This window comes from Hyaena hyaena, unplaced genomic scaffold (assembly GCF_003009895.1).
Source record: "Hyaena hyaena isolate Hyena2069 unplaced genomic scaffold, ASM300989v1 scaffold_153, whole genome shotgun sequence".
In the NCBI taxonomy this organism is placed as follows: domain Eukaryota; kingdom Metazoa; phylum Chordata; class Mammalia; order Carnivora; family Hyaenidae; genus Hyaena; species Hyaena hyaena.
The window spans coordinates 1,671,002-1,687,171 of record NW_024080785.1 but is presented as its reverse complement, the minus strand read 5'-3'; the positions used below and the strand labels follow the sequence as shown (position 1 = coordinate 1,687,171).

At 44.0% G+C, this 16,170-nt stretch overlaps 1 protein-coding gene across 3 annotated transcripts in view; it reads left to right on the top strand.

The window, feature by feature from the left end:
- AOAH (acyloxyacyl hydrolase) overlaps positions 1–16,170 on the top strand; it is a 168,920-nt gene that overhangs the window by 50,870 nt on the left and 101,880 nt on the right. For all 3 annotated transcript variants that reach the window (XM_039239154.1, XM_039239156.1, XM_039239155.1), the window contains exons 5-6: positions 10,785–10,844; positions 15,987–16,057. In XM_039239154.1, the coding sequence (XP_039095085.1) occupies positions 10,785–10,844; positions 15,987–16,057 (131 nt within the window). The remainder of the gene's footprint in view (positions 1–10,784; positions 10,845–15,986; positions 16,058–16,170) is intronic.

The window sequence follows — 16,170 nt, the reverse complement described above, 5'->3', positions numbered from 1 at the left end:
CTCTGAAAGAGTTAATAAAGTTTTGCAAACTACCTCACTTAACAAACTCATATTTGTGCCTAGAAGACGATCATATCATTGGCAACTGAAATTGGAAATAGTACTAGAGTCAAAAGAGTCTTGGGTGAAATTGGTAAGTTTTTAAGGCATAGGCAGTCATTCATCTGTTCTCACAATATACCTTTATTAAGCCCCCATCGTGTGACATGCACACATTCACTGCTGAAAAATAAAAGGAAATGCAAACACAATTTTTTAAAAAAAAATTTAATGCTTATTTTTGAGAGAGAGTGATAGAGCATGAGTGGGGGAGGGGCAGAGAGGAGGGAGACGTAGAATCCGAAGCAGGCTCCAGGCTCTGAGCTGTCAGCACAGAGCCAGATGCAGGGCTCAAACTCACAAACCGTGAGATCATGACCTGAGTTGAAGTCGGTTACTTAGCTGACTGAGCCACCCAGGTGCCCCAATGCAAACACAATTTAAGTTGCTACACACATACCAAAAGCTGGCCTAGGTACTTGTCATAGAGCATCTACAGTTCTTCCCCACAGGCAAGCTTATTTTATTATCTTAATTTTACAGAGGAGAAATCCAAATTCAAGCAAATTGTTGGTTGTGGAGTTATTTGACAATGTTTTTCAAGTTCCTATTTAAACATCTCCGGAAACTTTGAACAATGGAGATAAATGACAGGGGAATATGTCCTTCTAGATGTGGAAGAGTCAGCTTCAAAGGGAACAGAATATACTGCCTAAAAATAAACCCCAATGAGTTCTTGTTTTTGATAAAAATAACATTTCAAATCAGTGGAACGACACTGGCTTAGTCACTCGATGGAAGTAAAGACTAGCCGTTCGGAAATAAAATTTAAACTCAATGTTTATCTATTTCTTATAGCAAAATAAATCCCAAATGAATTAAAGTTTGAATCATTAAAAATGGAACCATAGAAGAAGAAAACTCTGAGCGATCTTATTCGTAATTTGTGACACAAAAGTTGCATGTGGAAATGTGAATACATCTGACTAATAAAAAGCCTACCATATACAAAGTAAAAAAAAAAAATTGTAAACTGAGAAAATGCTCTTGTAATATGCCACACAAAGAATTATTTTTCCATAATTCAAAGAGCTTTTATAAAATCAAAAAGAAAAAAAAGTGAGCAAAGTCCACAAACATTTAGTTTACAGAAAAAGAAGATCAAAGGACCAAAAATGTAGGAGGAAATACTGATCCTTTTCTCATAATTAACAAAGTGAAAATTAATTGAGATTCCAACTATCTCTTATGTCTTTTGCCTCCACAAAACTCTTTGAAGGTCATTAGATAAGAAATTATCGCAGAAACAGAAAGGCTGTAAATATCAGAGACCACTGAATTAAATTGCTCCCTGAAGACTAGAAGGATTAAAACTCTAGCAGAACGGAGGAAAGCATTAGATGCTGTGCTTGGATGTATGGGCTACTGTTGAATCATTTCTCTGGGCATTTCACCGTACCTTGATAGAGATTCCATGCTGCATTTCAGTGTAAGCCCATATGAGGAATCTTGGAGAATTTATCTACTTAGACTTCTTTAAAGACTAATCTGGCAGTCATTAAACTCATAGAGATTTTATATAATGCAAATTTAAACTACCCTTTCTGAGGGACGCCTGGATGACTCCGTAGGTTAACCTTCCCACTTTGGTTCAGGTCATGATCTCAAGGCCTGAGTTCCAGCACCCTCACTGCCCCCGCCCCACCGGGCTCTGTGATAACAGCTGGAAGCTTGGAGCCTGCTTCGGATTCTGTGTCTCCCTCACTCTCTGCCTCTTCGCCACTTGCACTGTCTTCTCTCTTTCTCTCTCTCTCAAAAGTAAATAAACATTAAAAAAATTTTTTTTAAGTTACCCTTTCTGATACGTAGAAGAAATGATCCCAAGAAAGGTACTTATATAGTATTCAAGATTTGATAGTGTTTCTTGCCTTCTTTAAAAATGTTTTTAAAAATAAATATTTCTTTCTTCATAATATGCTTCTTTCTTCCCTTAGCTCAAGAAAACTAATGTCAGAAAGAAAGAAAGAGAAAGAGAAAGAAAGAGGGAGGGAGGGAAGGGAGGAAGGAAGGAAGGAAGGAAGGAAGGAAACAAATAAAAGAAAGGAAGAGAAAGAAAGACTAATGACTCTAGTGAATGTGAATAGTTCTAAAACATATGTTACATTTTGAGGTTTTAACCAGTGATCTCCCAATATCTACTTTTGGTTCTCATCTTCATCTAATTAGTCACCCACATCAGAACTCAGTTCAGAAGTCATATCCTCTATGAAACGTTTCCTAGTGCCCTAACTTAAGCCAGACCCTCCAGAATTTCTTGCCTTTCATCATAACCCCTCCTTTCAGAACATATTACAATTATAAGCAAACAATTGCACAATATGCTAAATAATTATAAAATTATTGTTTAACATCTGCTCCAAGATATAAACTCCATGAGAACAGATAACCTAGCTGTTTTATTCCCCAAACACATGCTGTCCCCTGCAATTTCCCCAAAGCCGAGCACAACCCACTGCACTTATTAATTGCTTACTAAGTATTTGTTGAATGAACAGTGTGGTACACAGAACAATGCCTCCTAAAGAGGTCTACTTCCTAATCCCCCGAATCTGTGAATGTTACCTTACACGGCAAAAGGGACTTTGCAAGTGTGATTAAGTCAGAGATCTGTAGATGGGGAAATTATCCTGGATTATCTGCATCAGTCTGATGTAATTAAGAGGCAGGAGGGTCAGAACGTGTGAAGGAAATATGGCGACAGAAGTGGAGTGATGGGGCCATTGGCCAAGGAGCGAGTGCAGCCACTAGACACTGCAGATGCGACAGATTCCCCCTGGAAACTGCAGACCGTTAGCCCAGCTGACACCTGGTTTTAGCTTCCTCAGACTCATTTCAGACTTCTGATCTCCACTTGGTTGAGATGCTAAATTTGTGTTGTTTTAAGCCACGATAGGAAACTAATACAAATTAATTGTGAAACATTGGACAAGACGTATCTAGCAACCTGAATGCAAACCGAATAGTAGTAAAGTAATAATAATATTAATAGATTATGTTGCAAAGCAACTGTCCTAAAACAACCCAATGACTGAACCACACTCAACGTCGAACTAACCCAATTATTTGCTAGAAATCATGTATTTAAGAGTAGGACAATCTCCTGTAACAAGAATAGGCCAAAGAGTCCAGCACAGGAGAGCATCTGCACGTGCACGGACACTAGGGAAGAAATAGTCTAAATGAAACAGAAATGTTGGTTGTGAAGCCTTAGACAATTCCAGCAGTGGCTCTTGGACTTTTCATCTCTAAAGTGGGATGAAGAACTGGTCATTCCTCCCTGGCTAGGTTGGTATAAAAGATACAGATGAAGCATAGACAATGCTTGGTACAGACCTGGCAACACTGAAGAATCTCTGTATGTGTGCAGTGATGCTGGTGAAGGTGATGGTGGGAAAATCAATGAAAGTAATGTCAGGAAAAAAAGAAGATTGGGATGCGAAGAGTGCCATTCAAAACAATGCTGTTTAAAAAAATGTTGTCTTGGGGCACCTGGGTGGCTCAGTCGGTTAAGCGTCTGACTTCGGCTCAAGTCATGATCTCACAGTCCGTGGGTTCGAGCCCCACGTTGGGCTCTGTGCTGACAGCTCAGAGCCTGGAGCTTGCTTCAGATTCTGTGTCTCCCTCTCTCTCTGCCCCTCCCCCACTCGCTCTCTGTCTCTGTCTCACAAAATAAAATAAAGACATAAAAAATGTTTTTAAAGGCGTTGTCTTAGAGAAAGGATGTGGATAGTATGATTAAATATATCGTTGGTACTAATAGGAAAGAAGAAATTTAGGTAATGGTAAAATGAGTATGAGGAAGAGATATTCAGTCATAAAAGGGAATACATTTAAATATAGTGGCTTTTTCCTTTAACATTTTCCTTCCTCCCTTTCTCCCACCCTCCCTCCCTCTCTTCTTTCCTCACCTCCTTCCTTCCCTCCCTCTTATCCCTGGAAAAAGAAAGTGGCATGAACTGACTTCATTTTTTCCACACATCTAGAAATCATAAGTGCCCTTCAGAGCCGGGAATTTTCAGAACATGAAAACCAAATTGGGCTTCAATGAACCTTACCCTATATATTGGAAAATAGCCACTGTAAGATACGGTGGAATGCAGACACAATAACAGATGAGCAAATCCTAACCAAAGGCCAGATATGCCACTATGTGATAAAACCTTACAAACACGGGGGCTTCCTGCCTTTGTCTTTTTACTGAATAGAAGACACCTCAAAGTGCCTTTTCCCGCCTTTCTCTTCGTTCTACTAGACTGCCTTACTCTGGAGTTATTTACGTGCTCATTGCCTCCAGTGGGCGGTCAAGTCCTTGGAGAGAGCTTCTCTCAAATCTTGCTCCATTTGTAAATCACCTTATACAATTGAATTTAGTGGTGTGGGGAAACCTGTCCTAATGAACTTCTAGAAAAGATCCAAGTAGATCAGTGGTCTTCCCCCACCCACAACACCCTCCCCCCCACCCCTTGCCACATACATGTCTGCTCTTCGACAATAAAAAAACACGCATCTAAAATCATCATTTCACTTCCCAGGGGCTTTCTCCTTTGTGGGAACCTGTCACAGCTGTCAAAAGTGTGAAGTGAACAAAAGGCACTTTCTGTAATTTTTAAATCTATTGCTGCTATAATTGATAGAGCAGAGAATGCAATCACTAAAAATTATTCACTGTAGAAACTAGTGCCTAAAAATACGATTTCTCTTTACTTCCTTCACTTCTAAGTGTACCAGATTTTAATTATTTAACATCACAAAACCTGAGAAGGCCCAATTAATGAATGTGTCTTGTCCAATTCACCAATACTCCCAGAATGTCAAGAGAAATTATATTGACTTCCAGAGCATCCCTGTACACTCCATTGTTTACATTTTTCCCCACCGCAGACAATACAGTGCTATACTTTGGCTGAAACATTTAAATGTTTGGGAAATGCTTTTCTCCATAGTGCTTCTTACCACAAAGTGGCTGAAAGCCTTGAAAATGCTAAAGTGTGTTATGGCTCTCTCAGAGGAGTATTTAGTCCACAGGTTTCCCAAACTTTTTAAACTTAATACAACTTTCTTGTCTAGCACACCTAGTAACATCTCCCAGAGGGAGATTGAAAGCGTGAGTTTTGTGCCAAAAGGGTCTGAACTGAATCTGGACTGTGCCACTCACTCCTTGGCTCTGTGACTCTGGACTTTATCCACTCTATGATTTAATTTACCTCATCTGTAACATAGGAATAATAGCAATTATCACTTACCTCTTGTTACATTGTATTCAAATTACATTTAATTCCAATCTTCTCTCCCAGGTTATAAAACCCTTGATGAGAAGGATTGTGTCTCATTCACTATTACATCCCTCGTATGTAATATGTCACACAGCACGGACAAACAATGTGTTTGTGGAATGAATGAATAGAATGAATGATTGCACAAAGAAATGGCTGACTGAACATCTATTTCTTTCTCTTTCACTATCAGTCACATGGTGGCTGCGATGCTTGTACATGAGTTTCCGTACAGGTGCGTCGATCCTTGGCATACAGAGTGTCTCTCTCCCCTGACCACGTGATCCTTTGTATTAAGCCATCCACACTCAATGTGAATTTCCCTTGACATTCCCTTAAGCCCCAGTGAAACCTTAGAAGTCATATTTCCTTGCCTGTGTTAAAATTTGGGGCTGATTTCATTCCTGGAAAACTGTGGAAATGGTGGGAAAAGAGTTGGAACCTAGAGACTTGAGTACCATTAGCTCTGCTTACAGAATGGCCATGGTTACATCATGTAACCTCTCATCTCTGTTTTCTCGTCTGTAAAAGGGAAAAATAATGCTTTCCTCTCAGGGTGCTTTTCAAGATCACAGAAACAATAGCATACATTTTTGGAGGCTGATGTAATTATTATCATTTTTCCAGCTGCATATTGGTGACATACCAACCCCCCAAAAAATGTCAATTGTTGTCAACACTAATGTCATGCTTACTATATGCAAAGCACTATTCCCAGTACTATTTTGTTCAATCCTCACACACACACCCCCCAAATGCTATTATTATCCCCATTTTGCAGATGAGGAAAGTGAGGCACAGAGTACTTGAGTAGCTTGCCCAAGATCCCACAACTAGTAAATAGCAAAGCAAGCATTCAAACCTGCAAACACTCTAGAGTCCAAATGCATTTTAAATAGAAAATAACAATGGAGACCATGACCTACTGATCAATACATTTAAATATCTTCCACTGAAGATCAGTAGTTACCAAGCCTCTCCTCTTGTCTGAAGACTTTGGGCTGGCTCTGGTTTGGATGAACACTTAAATCATTCTGGACACAAGTGTTCCATGAACTACGATAGATTTATGTTCCTATGTGCTCTGATGATCATGCAGAGGGCCAGTGTCTCCGCTCTTGTAGGCTGCCAGGACACCAGGCCTTAGTGTCCTTGCAATTTTCCAAGTTCTTGAGTAAAGAAACCCAATATACAAACCCATGGTTCTTCAGATTCTAAGCTCCCATGCTGAGGCCTTATGTTTTGTAAGCCTACGTGAGGGCCTCCTTGGTAACTCACTCATGAGAATGTTAAATAGATCCTGAAGGGAATTTGAAGTGGGAATAAGGACACACTCCAACCAGAGGGAGAAAGTAATGAGAAACTGATAAGAGTTGGCCATAACAAATTTCAGGAGCAAATGAGCATGGCAGACCCAAGCCCCTCATCATGATGGAAAATCTGCTCATGCCTCAGAAGATTACTCTAGCTGGGTCATAAATACCAGTATGGCTTTCAACCAGCAGAGTGTTATATGCAGCTCACCATCTCTTCCCTAACTCTCTCTTCAATTCCCGATTACAGTTGCCTCTGCATTCTGGAGGGTTTTTTTAAAAATGTTTTTTAACGTTTTTATTTATTATTTAGAGACAGAGAGTCAGAGTATGAGCAAGGGAGGGGCAAAGAGAGGGAGACACAGAATCCAAAGCAGGCTCCAGACTCCGAGCTGTCAGCACACAGCCTGACGCACGTCTTGAACTCACAAACCGCGAGATCATGACCTGAGCCGAAGTCCGATGCTTAACCGACGGGGCCACCAAGGAGCCCCTGCACTCTGGAGTTTTAATTTTTCAGAGACAGAAGAGTGGTCCTCATACTTGAGAAACGATGCCTTGAGTACTACCTTGCCAGCAGTGAAAGGTTACCAAGGAGAGACAGCGATGATCTTCATTTGCACATCGCTAACAATTTGCCCATTTGCTTATCATTATGACAAGCAAAAAATGAGCTTTTCCAAACGTCTTTGATTCCTGACTTCTGTTTTCTTCTGGGGAAGAAAGAGCAGGCATGGTATCTTGATTCCCTTTTTTATGTCGGCATTCATGCACTTGAACTGTGGGAGAAAGTGGTGCTCTGGTTGAGCAAGGTCCAGACAAACCTGCCCTTGGGCCCCGGGGAGAACCACAGAGGCATCATCACTCAAAGCACCGGGGCGTCAGAGGCATTTGGTGAAGCACTTGCCACTTGGCTTTTTGCTTATTTGTTTGCCTTGCTTGTCTTTATCCCTCACTACACATTGATCCCCTCAGAGAACTGAGCTGGGTGAAACCAGATTAGTTCTCTCAAGGGGATCCAAGCGGCCTGTCCTATGAAGAGTCTGCCCAGGCCCTCTGTCTGCCCCTCACCGGGCCCTCTGTCTGCCCCCTCGCACTTGCACTTGCAATGCTTGCTCCTGGTCTGTCTTCTTGCCAGCCGGTAACTCTGGGAGAGCAGGCGTGTCTCTTCACCACCCGTCTCCAGGGTCCTCATCCCTGTGCTGGGAGCATGCTTGTTCTGCTTCAGTAAGAAACAGGGCAACATATATTGAGTTCTTTTTCAAAAGCATTTGTTGCTGAATTTGTGCACATTATTGAAAATTTAGAAAACACAAGAGAGGACCAAAAGGAAAAAGTTGTCACCCACAATTATGATGGCACATTTCTTTGCAGAATTTTTTTTCTGTGCACATAAAATCTAGTAGCCTGTTTTCCTGGGTTAACATAATATCATAACTATTTTCTTTCACTTTTTGTTTCTATGTGTTGAGCACCTAGTATGTAGCAAGGACTGTATTAGACCCTGCAGGTGCTTGAGCGAAGCTTTAGAATGAAAGAAGTATTTCCAAGGTGGGGGGCATGTCATTAAGGCAGAGGGACACCAACATCATGTTTTAGTATCACAGAGAATGACTTTTAGGCTAATGAGAGCAGCTAAGAAAGGCACCAAAACAGAAACTTGCACCTAGATCTAGTGTCTTATAATGACTCTGTCCCAGATGCTTACTTGACAGAGAGTTTCCAGGATTTGTCAGAATTTCCAGAAAAAGCCAAAATTGAATCCACGCATCTATGTTTTCAAAGTGAAGATTACAATGATCCTCTTTGGCCCTGCTGTCAGCCGATCAGAGTGAGCACTGGGTGTGTGTTGGAGCCCAGCCTGCAGGCCCCATGAGGCTGTCCCACAACTTTGACCCTTTGTGAACTGATCTTAAGGAAGTCACAAAGGAGAGAGGCTGAACGGCCAGACCCGTGGTGGGGACACTCAAGGGCTCAGGGATACGATTGTTCGCCAACTGGCAGGTTGGTATTTCAGGTTTTAAGAAACGTGCACTGTCCAAGGGCGTCCTGGTGACCAGACCGACCTAGATAGAGACCAGCTTCTTTCCTCGAGTAGCTAACACGCCCTCTCAGCTGTCAGCGGTCCTGCTGCCTCTGACACAAGAGCCACGCTTTGCATCCTTTGAACTTGAGCTGGAGGAGCGTGACTTGGGGCAGAAGCCAGGGAGACGGTCTCAGAGCCAGGCTGGAGAGGCCGTGCTGGGGCTGGCGTTGCTACCCTCCTTCCTAAAGCACCTGCTGGAAAATCAGTTCACACTGAGCCGTCATTCTTCCACCCGTGCTCACCCAGCATGGCTGAGCTCTTCAGAATAGCAGGGAGCTCCTTCAGGGAGGAAGGCATCTCCCAGCGGGGAAGAGTCCACAGTGGAGTCAAGCAGGGACACAAGTCCTGAACATGCATTAGCAGCTATGGTCACGTCTCCCAAGAGGCCTCTCCTGCTGACTGCCAGCTCCAAGGTCCCATTCCAGTACCTGTTTGTTCTTTTTAAGTGGGTATTTATTTATTTTTAGAGGTGGAGAGGGATAGAGAGAGAGAATCCAAGTAGGCTTTATGCTGTCAGCACAGAGCCCAACGTGGGGCTCGAACTCACAAACTGTGAGATCATGATCTGAGACCTAACCAAGTGTCTGATGCTCAACTGACTGAGCCACCCAGGCACCCCTGGTACCTGTTCTTTCTGCTTAAATGCAGGGACAATGTCCTCATTTTCCTGGAGTAAGAACCATGGCACTCTCCCCTAATCCCAGCTTCCTTATCGATTTGGGTAAGGGGAAACCTAGGGCTGTAAGACAGAAGCTATCTAACCAACCTATCAGTTATTGAGCTGGGGATTACTGGGGCGGGCTCTGGCCTAGGGCTTCACGTGAATGATGTCCCGTCTTCCTCACAGCACTCTTAGGAGGTAGGTGGGTATCACCCCCATGTTGCAGATGACAAAAACAGAGCTTTCTTCCATGTTAAGGAACTCTGTGGGTACTGAATGGCTTGGAGTATAACTTGCTCAACTAACAAGCAGGAGAGCTGCAGTTTGAACCCAGAAGTGCAAACCATCACCCGTGCTCTCTCACAGAAAGCAGCACGAGGAAGCCTATGGCAGGGTCCGGATGTGCTGGGAGCACAAAAGCTCTGGGGAGCAGAGCTGGGAGCAAATACCTCCCACCCCCAGGGCTACTTTTCTCCCAAACTGCCCCCAAGTCTACAAAAATGGAATTCTATAACAATCGTTACTGGTCACAACTAGCGAACTCTATATTTGCAGCGTAAACTAAGAAGGTGCACTTGGATGCTCTAGACATGGTTGAAAGGATAGGGATGTGGGACCAGAAGGGGAGGTGAGTGAGAGACACGGTGTTACCTTGCACCACGCAGGTGCATTGTTGGCCACCTCCTGCCGTGGGGCTTCCAGACATGAGGATTGGTCACTTAGAGACATCAATGTAGCGGCAGGCAGGAAAGCAGAGGTACAGACTACGTCTCTGCCGGACGCTGGCACTGTGATCAACAGCCAACTTCTTAGCTTCTCTGCATCTCAATTTCCTCATCTATAAAAAGGTCATATCTCTCAGAGCTGTTGTGAAATATTTAAATAAGACTGTGTTTGCAAAGTACTTAGCACAGCATCTGGCACAGAGCAAATCCCTTAATAAAGATGGTTATTAGCATGAAATTGCCTTCTTGTGAATTATTTTATCACAAATTTGTGGAATAATTTCTTCACTGTAAACGTATGGACTTTAAAGATCCTAACTTTGGGGGACCTGGGTAGCTCAGTTGGTTAAGCATCCGACTTTGGCTCAGATCATGATCTCAGGGTTCGAGCCCCGTGTCGGACTCTGTGCTGAGAACTAGCTCAGAGCCTGGAGCCTGCTTCAGATTCTGTGTCTCCCTCTCTCTCGGATCCTCCCCTGCTCATGCTGTCTCTCTCTCTCTCTCTCTCTCTCTCTCTCTCAGAAATAAATAAAACATTAAAAAAAATTTTAAAGATCCTAACTTTGGAAGAGACATAGAAAGGAAAGATGAGACCCAAGCTGTAGTCGTCTAACTTTGTTTTTCTAGGAGGCATGGACACTTACACTGGAGAAGGCAAGACAGATTGTCAAGAAGCTCCCAGCTCTGGTAAGCAATTGAGGAGAGTGCCAGTGTTCTCCTTGACACATCGTCTTCCCCCACCTCTGCCCGTGTGCCCCAAAGACCAGGGGCTGCTCCAGATCCAAGCCCAAGACCACCATTGTTGCCATGAGGTTGAGGTAGGATGATGAGCCCCTCCCCGCCTTTTTCTGCAGCAGTGTTTCTCAGCCGGGGCACTACCAACATTTGGGGCTAGTTATGCCTTTGTTGTGGGCACCGTCCTGCACATTGCAGGGTGGAGAGCACCTCTAGCCACTCGATGCCAGCAGCCACGATGCCCTTCCCCAGTCATGACAACCAAAACTATCCCTGAATTTGCCAAATGTCCTCTGGGACTCACCGTTGAGGGCTACTGCTCTCCAGTAGACCATTTTGGAGGAGGCTCTGTCCTTCCGCCCCTCCACTTTCTAAATATGTGACCTTGAGCTGAGCCTCAGCTTCCCGGTCAGCAAGATACAGACAGAGGTAGCATTCCTTTCTCAAAGCAGAGGCGTGAGGACCCGTAGAACTGATGTGTGGCAGGTCTGGAACTTCTCAAGCACTCAGTCAATACCAGGCTTAGTTCAAATCACTGACCATGGAGTCAAGTATGGGACTGAGGCCCTGGAGGCAAATCAGCCCCCTACTTGAAAAGGAAGCAGAAACGAAAACCTTTGAAGAACCAGGTTTCCCTCAACGCTAAAGATCCGGGCAATAAGGACGCATTCATCAGAGATGAGAGGGCGTGGCCCTTGTCCATGGCTTCTGCCTCATTGCCCTGCCATCACTCACCCTGGTGCGGTTCATCTCAGGTGGTATTGATTTGGCAGCAGAGAAATAAGGAGAAGGAAAAGCCCTTACGGCTTGACTTGGCAGATTTAGCAGATAAAATAGAGGACGCCCAGTTACGTTTGCATTTGAGATAAACAATGAATACATTTTTAGTGTAAGTATGTTCAGTGCAATATTTTATCTGGCAACCCTGCTCGTGGGGGGCAGATGGGTTTTGATATAAGGCTGAGACATGGTAATGGGCACTATTCAGGCATTTCTACACAATCACCTGATCACTCACGATGTCTGTGTTGCCAATCATTATTTAATTCAGTGAGCAATTAAAGGCCAACAGCAGCTGGTTAGCTAATCTGCTTAAGCCATTGAACAAGAAATTGAAACACCATGTGAAACCCTTGACCACCTTCAGAACTCTAAACAAAACTAGAGAATAATACAGTTCTTCTTTCCTTCTTCTCAACATGCCTCTAAAAACTTATTCTTCAGGCATTGTTAACTTCACTAGCACAAACAGCCTTGGCATTGGCAAAAAGGCTAATTAGGATTTTACAATTTTTCACTTCTGACATCAGAGTTGCAAGCGTAATTCACGGAGCAGGATTCCAGTAATTCCTGTGATAAGCCAAAAAAGATGTTTTTTGTTTTCACCGAACAACAATACAAAACTCCTCAAAAACCTCCTCCTATGTATTTACTCTCTAGATTAAAATGATCAAGGAAAAAAGAATCAGAAAATCCAAATAAGTGTCTCTGAATTACTGCTCAGGTGATATTGGCTGCAGTTAATTCCATTGTGGTGGCTGGCATAGCTGCAGACCCAGCTAGGGTGCAGAAAGCAGCACACCCTGTCAGACTGGGGGAAAGCTGAGTATTGTTGAAGGGGATGCTCCAGAAAACATCTGCATCTCAGTGAGGCTGGCAGAAAACTGAGCATCTAAGGGCTTAGAGTACCTGCGTTATGGAATCCGTTTATTTAATTCTCACAAAAACTCATACAAAACAGATAGTATATTTTTGTTATCAACCCCATTTTACCGATGAGAGGACTAAGGATCAGATATGTTAAGCAATTCACTCAATCCACATAGCTAGTGAGAAACCCATCATTTAAATCCAGATCTAGCTACTTCCAAGTTCCTACCTTCTCCACTATGCCAGTAGCTCTCAAACAGACCTCCTTAGTACTAAATTTCAGGAAGCACCATTGACATCACAGGCTATGTAGATATTAAAATTGTGTGGTGCATGACCTGTGCAGCTGTACATGGCATCCCTGTTTGAAAACCTACCAACTTAATAACATCATTTTCCCAAGTGCAATTAAACCAAGCAAAATAATACATGGCAAGGGCTGAAAAGCACTTCACCATGCAGAAATTCAACTTCAGTTTGGCTGTGTATAGAAGAATAGTTTTTTCTCTCCCCTTTGGTCTTCTGTTTACCCCAGTCACCACATTTTTTTTTCTTTATTCAACCCCTGTGTATTGTTTTGTGCTCATTTAACATCCTGGTGTATGGAGAAGCTCAAGATACAAGCAGAAACCGGTTTAAACAGATTGCTAAGATGCTACACGACTCCTGTGTCCGGGGACAGCCCAGATGGAGACTTTCACTTAAATGGGATTACATGCAGCCAGATGCAATGTTTTAAAACCATTGCTGAATCAGTCACAGCCTACATTTTGCTTCTGTCTAGCAAAGTTCAAAGTGAAAGGAAAGGGCTGACAAACTACAAGGGATGGCTGTGGAAGCAACATCCCTCTGCGGTCATTCCTCTTCGCAAGTAAATTATAAGAGGTTAGTCTTTCCCATACTGTGGGCCGAAAGGACTGAGTGATTCAAGCCTCTGTCCAAACGGGAGGAGTTCGGGTGGGTGGAGGGCCTCCCTGGACAAGCTCCATCATCTATTGTCCACATCCTAGACCCAATTCCTGCACAATGAATGTCAAAGACGGCTGCAGCCTTCAGGTTGAATTCTGACAGCGAACAGCTGTGCAATTATAACATTTTATTCTATTGTACCTCTTGTGCAGTAATTACAAGACTGTCCATATAAATTTTTTTGATGAATTGGTTACATCTGTGTTAAAATCTACCTTGTCTTTAGGTTAATTAGACCAAGGCCTTCAGATTCAAGTAAATACTGAAGGTTGTACATAGCTCGAACGTTCAAATGCAACCTGACTTTGAACGCTGAGTCTCAGAATGTGTCTACATTCCCGAACTGCCACCGATATTTTGGTATAATTTCATGCTGGCTTTTGTCTGACAGTCTGTCCACAGCACTTAATTAGTACCAGGTCTGTGGACTCAACCTTCAAAACACCCCTCCTTTTCATAAGCACCCCCTCCTTTCACCTTTACAACAGCGGTTCCCAACAGTGGCAACTTTGTCCTTTCCATCCCGCCCCTGAGAACATCTGGCAATTTCCGGGGACTTTTTTGAGGCTGCTTGCATCTAGTGGCTAGATCCCAGATATACTGCTAAACATTCCACAGGTCACAGGACAGCCTCACAACAAAGACTTAGCTCAAAATAGCAGTAGTACTGAGATTAGAAACCTCAGGATCAAGCCTCAGGATTTTTATCTGCCAATAAGTCCATCTGCCCCAGCTCACCTCCTCCAGGCCACGCTCTTGCCCCCCAGAGTCATATTTCTAAAATACAAATGTGATCTCTCTGCTTAACACCTTCAGGAATTCCCCCACGGGATAACACGGTGCGGCCTCCTAGACTTGTCACAATGTCTCCTTCCCTCCATAGTTCACCTTGTCTTTGTGGATCCCTACACTCCAGCCAGGGTGAAACATTCGGCTGCCCCCCTCCCCCGCCCCCGGCCAGATGCCACACCCGGCATGATGATGCCCCCTTGGCATCGCATGAGGCGCTCTCTCTGTGCCAGAAGCCATGCTTCTCCTGCTTCGGTGATGGCTCTGGTAACCTGGGACCATGCTAAAATGTGGACTCTGCTGTGGGGCCTGAGACTCTGCATTTCCCAAAGTTCCCAGACAAGGTCAATGCTCCTGGTTGGTGATCACACTTTCATCAGCTAGGAGCAAGAGCAGTGGTTCTCAAACTTGAGTGAGCAGCAGAATGACCTAGAAGCTATGAAAACACTGGTTCCAGGGAGGACCCACCCAGGCTTTCCAGTTCAGTCGGGGTGGGGATCACACATTGCACCTGTAGCAAGTCTGTGGACCAGACGTGGGGTCACAAAGCCTAGAACATCTACCTTCCTACCTGACTTCTGGCTCATTTCCTGCCTCCTCCTCTGGGTTCCTAGATAGCCATGTTAATGCCAGGACCACTGCAAACCTCACAAAGCATGCTAAGAGCCACGATACTCACCCCACCGCCCCACTAGGCTCCGGGAGAACAAGGACAGCCTCTTCTGTCTCCATGTCTTGCATACGGATGGGGGCACCTATCAGGATTGTTCCTCCCATCCTAGAAAGTTGAGCAAACTTCACAAAGATGCTTAAAAACTTCATTTATAGCGTGGAAATGAGGTTGGCTTGCTCTCCTCTGCCAGGGTTAATATATCGCCAACACTATTGATACAACTCATAGTCACCTGAAGGACTCCATGGGTCCCATCTCCTCCTTCACTGATAAATGCAACTTTCTAACCTTTGCTACCCTGTTGTCTTTTCCATTCATCTGAGGAAAACATCATGGAAACCACAATCATTGTAAGAGAACCACTCAGTAAAAAGCCAGGGCTTTTCATTTGCCCCATGGCTAGAGAGTTCTGGAAACTTCGGTCTGAAATGCCTTGCTCATGAAGCTTGAGGAGCTTCATCTCCACACCTCCCCTGCCCTCACTTCCTGCCCACTGCCCCCCTCTCCAAGGAAAGGGGACTTCCTTCTTCCTTCTCCCCAAGCCCAGGCCATGTCTCTCCCATTAGTCTTTATTTTCTCTCATAATAGGCTGGGATTGTTCTATTTGAAAATGTTCTTTATTTCAAACCCTTTCCCAAAGCCCTTGAGTACAAGGAGGAGAGGAATGCTGTTGCCCAAGGGAAACCGTCCACGGTGGGGGGGGGGGGGGGGGGGAGGGGGGAAGACCCTCTGGAGAGGAGGTGGAGAATAGGTGAAGCTAGAAGTGGCTGGATGTGTGAGGAAGAGGGGGCCTTCGGGCTGAGCCCCCAGCAAGAACAAAGGCACAAAGACGGAGTGAATATGGAGTGTAGGCACAGAAACAAGAAGTAAATTTTGTTATATCCAGTGGCCCAGATTCTGAAGGAAAGAGGGTCTAGAAATCCAGACGTTGGGCCAGCAGGAGAAGGGTCTTTACAAGTTGTGGAGCCATTCCTTGAACTAAGCAACTCTTTTTTCATTTTTTTTCTCTCTAGAAATATTCCAGAAGCAGTTCTGATATTTGTTCCCTCCCATTTTTGGCCAAGATCTGTCAGAGGATTAAATTGTACGTATACTCTTTCTATCTCCCCAAGTATTGGCATGAGATGGCATCTTCCGTTGTCCATTTTCCAGTTACTGAAATGATCACCAGATGTTAAAAGCATCTTCCTGAAGGTG